The 8,961-nt window shown below is 49.5% G+C and overlaps 1 protein-coding gene across 1 annotated transcript; it reads right to left on the bottom strand.

Annotated features, from left to right (window-relative positions):
- Positions 1–397: 397 nt before the first annotated feature.
- On the bottom strand, positions 398–2,415 carry LOC124679602 (cytochrome P450 78A9-like). Its single transcript, XM_047215271.1, has 2 exons — positions 1,259–2,415; positions 398–1,143 (listed from the first exon to the last, which is right to left on the bottom strand). Exons 1-2 carry the CDS (start codon positions 2,249–2,251, stop codon positions 499–501), a joined length of 1,638 nt encoding a protein of 545 aa, XP_047071227.1. The 5' UTR covers positions 2,252–2,415; the 3' UTR covers positions 398–498.
- Between the last annotated feature and the right edge of the window lie 6,546 nt (positions 2,416–8,961).

Below are 8,961 nucleotides of genomic sequence, written 5' to 3' on the forward strand. Positions count from 1 at the left end.
AAGAAACGTACATTGGTTGTTAGGAAAATCCCTAAATGGTGGAGTGCATAGTTTTCTTACGACAATAATTTCCCACCAAGCAACAATATTAGATACAGACATTCGCACGAGGCAATGTGCTGATACTTTTTATTGAAAAAGAAATGTAGTCATAGAAACCTGCACACGAGCTTGCGTCAGGATAAAAAAAAGTAGTTACTCCTACATAAACCTCTAGGCAACAAAGGGGAATCAGAAGAGAAGTAGGTAAACACCCATGCCTTGATACTATACTACAGTAGTACTTCATAATAATTACCTAATTATACATTTATACTATGGCGTCTAGCTACACTGAAAAGGACAGTACACGCATACCGGCCGGGAACATACCGGCCCTATTACAGCAGCAGGCACATCTCCAAAACGGGACACTACACAGTTTTTCACATCTCAAAATACACTCACTACAAGCACTAGTAGAAAAGTAGCGGTGGCTACACCCTCGGTCCAGGTGGATCAGACGGCACGCCTCGGCCTGAGCCTTGCCTCCAGCGGGGCCGCCATTTCGCAGGACAGCCCAAGCACCTCCGAGAGATCGACGCCATGTCCATCAGACGACGGCGGCATCCACTCGAACTCATGCAGTAGCGTGGCGACCCAGAACCCGACGGTGGCGATGGCGAGCGACTTGCCGGGGCAGCTCCGCCTGCCCGACCCGAACGGTGCGAGCCTGAGGTCCGAGCCCGTTATGGAGAACTCGGCGGCGCCGGCGGCGTGATCCCGCGACGGTCCGGCGAGGAACCTGTCTGGCCTGAACTCTGTCGGCTCTGTCCAGACGGCCGGGTCGTGCGTTATGGCCCACATGTTCACCATGGCGGTTGTCCCGGCGGGGACGAGGAAGCCGCCCACGTCGACGTCCGACGTGGCGAGGCGCGCCCAGGAGAGCAGCGGGCCCGGCGGGTGCAGGCGCAGCACCTCCTTGATGACGGCCTGGAGGTAGACGAGCGAGGCGGCGTCCGACTCGGTCACGGCCTTGCGCCGCCCGACCACCCGGTCCAGCTCCTCATGGACCCTCGCCTGCGCGTCCTGGTGCATCACCATTCGGGCCAGCACCCACTCGATCACCACCGCCACCGTGTCCGTGCCACGGAAGATCATCTCCTGCAACGACACATCAAACGAAATTAGTCGCACAGCATGAGAGAGTTAGTTATCAGACAGGTTATAAGTAAGTGAGAGTTCGTTTTTGTGTTGAAAAGCTAGCGTGATAACATACCCAGAGCACGGCGATCATGTCGGCGTCAGAGAGCTTGTCGCCGCCTTGGAGCGAGAGCAGGACGTCGGTGAAGTCCGTCACGGCCAGGTCGGCGTCTCGTGGCGCGCGGTGCTCGTCGATGATCCGGCCGACGAAGCGGTTGACTCGGGGGACGAGGGCTGAGCACCTGGCGCGGGTCCTCTGCAGGTCTAAGCCCGCGAGCCACGGGAGGTGGTCGGACCAGTTGAGCTGGCCGAGGAGGGCGTAGCCTTCGTCGACCAGGCTCCTCAGCTCCGCGGCCTCCTCGCTGACGGCCTCCAGCTCGTACCTGCGGCCGAACACCGACCACATGACGTTGTGCAGCGACGCGCGCTTCACGAACCGCCGGGCCTCGACGACGCCGCCGACCGCGACCGACGCCTGCATGGCGTTCACCATCTGGCGCGCGATGGCGGCGCGCTGCGAGGCCGAGGAGGCCACCTGCCTAGGCGAGAAGAGGTGGGACGAGGCGACGCGGCGGAGCGTGCGCCAGTAGGCGCCGTGTGGGGCGAAGCCGATGGCGCGGTGGAACAAGAGCCCGTACGCGGACTCCTTGACGGGCCGGTCGGCGAAGGCCGGGCTGGCCAGCAGGTCCCTGGCCACGTCCGGGTCGGCGGTCACCACCATCCGCGTCTCCCCGACCGAGAACGCCATGAGCCGCCGGCGCCTGCCGCCGTCCCCGCACGCCGCCGCGGCCGCGAGCTTGCGGTGCGCGAGGCCGGTCATGAGGCCCATGCTGCCGATCACGGGGAGGCCACGAGGGCCCGGGATGCAGGCAATGCCCAGAGCCTGCTTCCTCGTCCAGCGGTACCTCCCCCACGCCGCGCCGCCCGGGGACGTCCAGTGCAGGAGCGCCGTGATGACGCAGGCGGCGAGCAGGACCGTGACGAAGCCGGCCACGCGGTAGGGCTCGCCGCCGCATTTCGCCGCCAGGGAGACGTACAGCAGCCAGCCGCAGTCGTCCGACGGAGCCATGCCGACGTAGGTACGTACGTATGTGCGCGTACAAGTTTTCTTTTGTTTTCTTTCCGAGCTAGCTCGATCGGTCTCGCGTGTTGAGACTTGGGAAGGGGAAGTGGGAAGAAGAAGACCAGACCAGACCAGACCTGACCAGTGAGGTGCTTGCTCGAGGAGTCAAGTCCCGTTTGAGTTTTGGAGGACGAGACCGAGGGGCGGGCGGCTTTTTATAGCGGCGGGAAGAAGCGGAAAGTGTGTTTGACACATGGACACAAATGTTTTCCTTACTTTCAGATTTTTGAAAATTTTAAAATTTTACGTTTCTAAGTCTCAAAAAATTATGACGTTAAATATATAGATACATTTATACGCGTGGGGTGTATGCAAAAAAGTTTCGTTAAAAAATAGGAGTACTTCATATTTTGAATAATATAAAAAGGATAAATTTCTGACAGTAAATGGTAGTAAAATAGTATTACAGCAGTGTATCCCTTTATCAGAAATTTGTTTATTTTGTATTTCTCAAAATTTAAAGTATTTTTTATCCAGACTTTTTTGCATACACTTTTGCTGAACATATCTATTTACATATTTAATGCCAGAATTTTGAAAACATAAAAGTTTGATGTTTTAATTTTTTTAAAAAAACTGAAAGTGCAGGAAGAATTGGTGTTCATGTACACCAAATCCATGTCTAGGGAAGAAGTGGCTACGGCGGTCGAGATGGCTCGATCTGTCTGTCCTGTCCTGCAGCTTTGGTGGAGTGGAGAGGAGAGAAGTATATGTTTTAATAATACAATAATGGTGGGAGTGGAGTTAACGGTTTTCTTGTACCGTTAGGGCTGCTCCGGTGCTCCTCCTAAACGAAGTTTAAGGGTCATAGTTGGCTTTTTCCTGTGTTGGGTCCGCTCAAACCTATATCCAGCCAATGTATACCCGTCTATATTGAAACGACATGTGTACCTCGTGTAAGAAAAAAAAAGGTCATGTGAGCAAGATCTTTATAGGACCTTTTATTTTGACACACACACGTAACCGTAGATACGTATAAAAACAGGATACAACACAATACAGGCTATACGGACCTGTACAGGGTTGTACGGCCGGTGTACCTACACTAAAATTACGATCGTGCCCCTCCACCATTATTGTGTTTAATGAGCCTGCAATTTTGCAAGGGAAGCAGCGGCGGAACAGAAGTGGTACCGTTGATAATAACATCGCTGCCCGGCCGTGATTTGGTTGGCTTATCATCGCCGCCGCCGCCTGGTGCGCGTGGGTCCGGCGTGGAGCGCCACTCTCCGGCGGGGCCCGACGGCACGTGAAACGCGCGATGTGGCGGCCCACACCGCAGCCAGCGTCGCCTCCGACGGCACGCACGGCCATACGTCGCGTCCGACTGACGCTTTGCTGCCCTGCCGGCCGGCGGTCACGTCCAGTCTCCGCCTCCGTCGCGACCTCACGGCGGCTGGCGATGTGCACGCACGATCAACGATCGGTGCGACGTACAGACGTACAGTACGGCACCGAGTCAGATCGCTGTAGGTCGGTGATTAGTTGCGAGACGGGGGCCATGCTGCCGGCGAGCGAAGCGGGACGCGACGCCTGGAGGCGACGGCGCGCCGCGCGGCGGGTCCGCCGGCGAGTGATGGCCGTTAATGTCGACCGGTGGAGCATTGATCAGTCGACTTATGTGCAATTAGATTGAGTTCAATTCTCTGTGGTTCGTGGCAGCGTGAGGTGTCCATGGTTCAGTTGGATCATGTACGGTGCAGGAACACACATCAAGGCCGTACCATATTGGGCAGACCAGTTCTGCATAGAGGAGGACGTAAACCCTAACCCTAACAGTGTCCGTTTGCGGGCCATGGGGCCTAATAGGGGGGACCCCAACGGTGACCCGTAAACGAACCGCGTCATGGGGATACGTCTATTTTTGAGCAAATCCAATTTAAATTCGCGGTGGGTTTGATGTCTAGCGGGTAGGCCGCGCGTTCGAGTTGTGCGAGTATTTGTTCATCCCAAGCCCTCCAGCCAGCCACTCCCTCGGCTGCACCTACTCTTCCCAGCTCCCACCCATTTTACCCTCTCCAGCGCTGCTTCACTAGTTTTGCTAGCAAGGGTTTATCCGACCACTAGTTTCGACCGCTTATCGAGCAGTACACATCATCGTCTCTCGTCGCTATTGTCTGATGGCATGGCCACACGCTAGAGGCAAATGCTCTCGGTCATCTCCACTCCTTTCCCGTGGTCCGCAACGCTAGCAACCTGTTCGACCAATATCCTCGCCGACTGACAAGGTAATTTTCCAGGCCGTGCAGTCCCCTATCTTAAAGCGCATACGTATGAAAAACGGTGCTCATAGGGTGAGTTGGTTGATACAGAGCCCGGACCACCGGAAGACTTGGTCTGACAATGTGTCGATGACATGGTAGTAGAAAAACTCGTCCAAACTATCCTCCATTAGCTATGATAAGGTACAACACACTATGAGCAAATGTAGCAACATTCAGTTCCAAATAGAGCAACATTCATTCAGTTTCATCCGTATCCGCTCTGTTTTTATGCTTAACGTAACCTTTTTTAGTCCCTGCATATGCTCTTAATTTGTTGGATCAGACTTCAGAGATAACGAAGATTGGGAACTCATGCGCTTCACACTTTGCAATTAGCGGATGCCTCCATCAAAGTTGATGGTTGGCAGGTCAATCCCGAGCAATTTTATGATTTACCACATTTTTTTTGCACTTCTATTCTTTACCATTTTCTATGTTGGCACACTTCAAAAAAAAAGTGTGGCAAATCATAATTTTTTTTGTCAATCCCAAACCGCAAGGCACTTCTTCCCCCGATGTGCTCACCTTTTGGAAGATTTAGAATGGGAGCAACCATACGAGTTAGATAGAAGTAAGAAAAGAAAGAGGCGCGCCTTCGGGTGCTCGTAGGAGCAAAGTGTTTGGGTGAAATATTGCCAAGAGAAGGTATGCTTTTGTAATATTGGAATTGTATTTATTATCTTATCAAAAAAATTCATAATTAATAGTTTAGAACAAAGCTTTTCTCTCTTTTTTTCTGAAGAAAAACTTGGCGACTCGTGAGTCTCGTGCATCTGACTCTATGTATATCATATTGATCAAGAGGAGGCAAACACGGGAATGAATTTTGCTATAGAGTTAAACGCACTTATATGCATGTTGGTTGCAACATCATGAACAATTTGACAGATCGTGATCGTGTGCATCTTCGGTTTGATCAACATCAACATGAAGCGGAATGGTCGGTGAAATAATTAACGAGGAGATTGGATCACTTCAACAGATTGTCGCTTGTATGATCATTCAGGCATGCAGTATGACGCGCACTACAGCGCACGGCGCATATTTCCGAACACATTCTGCATTTTCCATTGAAAATTTGAAATCACAACAAGTCCAAAGTAAGTATTTTTTTTCGAGTACGCAGCTACTAATAAACATATAGGGAGTGCCCTAATTTCAAATGAAAAGATGATTACTTTTAAAAATACTGATCCAATGTACTACGTCAGCTCAACTCAAGGTAATGATCTGCAATTAACTATGACGCATGCCAACATCGATGTCGGCCTGAAACTAATCATCAGCTGTTTATACCAGTTCGTAAACTACCACTAGATGTCATTGTTAAGTGGATCATGCAAATCGTTCATCGTATGTGCGACGGGGTCGTCCTGCCGCCTTTTGGCTGCCTTTCTGATGCTTCAAGAGGTCAAGCAGTACTAGGTCATTAGTAAACCAGAGTAGACTGTGTTCTTCTCCTTTGCTTGTTATGAAGAGTTGTCTGTGACGATCCAGAATGACATGAGCAGGGAAGGTCTATCGACGATCGAGTCAAATCCGACGCATGCCTATGTACATTGAAACATCGTCACCGTCGAGCGGTGATCTGTGTTATCCCTCGCTATCATGACAATATCAACTAGCAATTCGCTGATCATCTGATGCATAGATTAGCCAGATCGTATCATCTTTGCAGATTTTGATTAGGTTTATTAATATAATTGACCTAGTCGTGGTCTCTTGCTTATATATATACCCCAATGCTCCGTCGATATAGTCTGTTCCGTTATGCCTTAGTTTGTTGCATCGAATATACATGCCGACAATATCATTTATGTTAGATAAAAAAATACACACACTGACACACTAACACACGGATTGGTCCTCCATCAACGTGGTTTATAGTTTCTTGACGTTTACTTGTATTTTGTCTTTTATTTTTTTCTTTTGTCAATCGTCTGACCTTGTTTAGGAATGCTTAAATTTCCTAAGTAATAAAACATATTCTATTAGAAAAAAGGGTTTTATGTTCTCGTGCACCTGGTTCGTTAGTTGTGCTCAGTTTTCCCCAGCCTCTTAACTTTTTCCTAGTTTCCCTTCAGTTTGAAACCCCTCGCAGACGCTCGGACGGGAGTGTTGTCGTCAGGTCAGAGACCTTACCGTTACCGTTAATCTGACGGGTGGGGCTGCATAGAGGGCAGTTCCTCTCTGACCGTCTCGTGCTGACGGGTAGCCATCCATCTGTCGCTGACGCGTGGGCCGTTTTATTTCCTGATTGTATACCCGGTGCTGCCAATGACAAATGGGGCTGCTCTATAGGGCTGCCGCAGCCAATGACCAGTGGGGTCGTCTATTTTTCAGGAAAAGACATATATTGCCGCTCTGTGGGGCTGCCGCAGCCAATGACCAGTGGGGTCGTCTATTTTTCAGGAAAAGATATATATTGCCACTATGTGGGGCTGCCGCAGCCAATGACCAGTGGGGTCGTCTATTTATTTAGAGAAAATCATATATTCTCGCTCTATGGGGCCTCCGCAGCCAATGACCGCTGGGGTGGTCTATTTATTTAGAGAATATCATATAGAGCCGCTCTGTGGGGCCGCCTCAGCCAATGGCAGGTGACTATTTTCGCAGCTTAATCTAAAGTGAATCTTATGCTAAACATGGTGCATCCCGACGGTGACCTAGCAGTGGCGGCGAGCATAGCCGTTCTGACCATGCCGATATCGGCATCGGCATCGGCATCGTTTGGAGGTTGTGGTGCTCGAATCATGGTGGAAATTGCGATATTATTTTTTACATGCATAATATATAGAAAATAGCTAGATCTCTAAATCGATGCATATGAAGCTACATATATATTCTTGGTCATAATCCCCTTATCTAAAGGGGATGGATGCATGGCTTCACGTCGTCGTCGCTTTCATCGTCAGTATCTTCGTCGTCCGAGTAGTAGTACTTCCTGCACACTGTTGCGTCGAACACCTTCACCGTGAGCACATCATCGCCTTCATATTTGAAGTGTACGAAGCAGCCGAAATCCACACCGTGCGCGATGGCGAAATTCTCCTAGCCCTTGTCGAGGTACATCCGGCCTTGTCCGTCAAATAGGACCTCCACAGTCTAGAGACGAGGATCGCAGTCAGCTGCTCGCAGATACACCTTAGCTGGCTCCTGGCCGTCAAGATAGTCCGCAAACTTTTTTGGGAGTGCCTGCAAAGAGATCGAGCGTTGATCGTTTGAAATTAAAGGTTTTTTAGAACATGCCCATAATTAATCACATGCATCATATATGTGGGAACGCGTACGTACCTTCTTGACCAAAGGGTCTTCATAGACGGCGATGAAGAACTCCTCTATGATCAATGGCAGTGTTGATGGTGGTGGTGGCAATGATGATGATCCACCACCCCGGCCGCCCCGTCCCCTTCCCCTTCCCCTTTCGGTCGGCGTTCGAGACGTGGAAGCCATGGCAATGGATCAAGTGTATGTGAACGAAGAAGAGAGAGGCAGAACCTAATGACACAAGGGATGGCCGTTGTGGGTGTTTATAAGGGAGAGATGACCGTTGTAGGGGTTTACACAATAAATTAAGGAGGAGGTGACCGTTGTGAGGTTTACATAATAAATTAAGGAGGAGATGACCGTTGTGGGCGTATATATCTCAACAAAAAAGTAATGCGGACTATCTTGAGGGAAATGAAACTTCGTGATATAGTTTATCATTTTACCGTGAAAAGTAATGCCTAAAAGAAATGCTAATTCGTGATAGTTTATCATTTTTAGCGTGACTTTTAATTGACTCGGATTCAGTATAACTTTATACTAAATTTGCGTCGATTAAATAAAACCGAAGGGATGGCTACAAGAAATCGGTGATGGTTTATCATTTTTTGCGTGGAAAGTAATGGCTACAAGAAATCGGTGATGGTTTATCATTTTTTGTGTGGAAAGTAATGGCTACAAGAAATGGGTGATGGTTTATCATTTTTAGCGTGGAAAGTAATGGCTACATGAAATGGGTGATGGTTTTATCATTTTTTGCGTGAAAAGTAATGGCTACAACAAATCGGTGATGGTTTATCATTTTTTGTGTGAAAAGTAATGGCTACAACAAATCGGTGATGGTTTATCATTTTTTGCGTGAAAAGTAATGGCTACAACAAATCGGTGATTGTTTATCATTTTTTGCGTGAAAAATAATGCCTAAAAGAGTTTATAATTTAGCTCGTGAAAAATAATGCAGAAAACCAAACTTTAGCGTACTGGGTAACCGCCGATAGAGAGAGAGAGAGTGTGTGGTGGCCCCGACCAGAGAGAGAGAGATAGGGGTTATCCTGCCCGTTAGATCATACGATCAACGGTCGGCGGGCACGATCCGCGTGACATGGGCTAGACCAATCAGGGCAA

The sequence above is a fragment of the Lolium rigidum genome, chromosome 1 (assembly GCF_022539505.1).
Source record: "Lolium rigidum isolate FL_2022 chromosome 1, APGP_CSIRO_Lrig_0.1, whole genome shotgun sequence".
In the NCBI taxonomy this organism is placed as follows: Eukaryota; Viridiplantae; Streptophyta; class Magnoliopsida; order Poales; family Poaceae; genus Lolium; species Lolium rigidum.

Bases quoted from the DNA above. Each gene is read 5' to 3' on its own strand.
- LOC124679602 (XM_047215271.1), bottom strand. From the start codon at position 2,251: ATGGCTCCGTCGGACGACTGCGGCTGGCTGCTGTACGTCTCCCTGGCG. The intron at 1,144-1,258 runs GTATGTTATCAC...GTGTCGTTGCAG, and splicing joins ACATGATCGCCGTGCTCTGG to GAGATGATCTTCCGTGGCAC.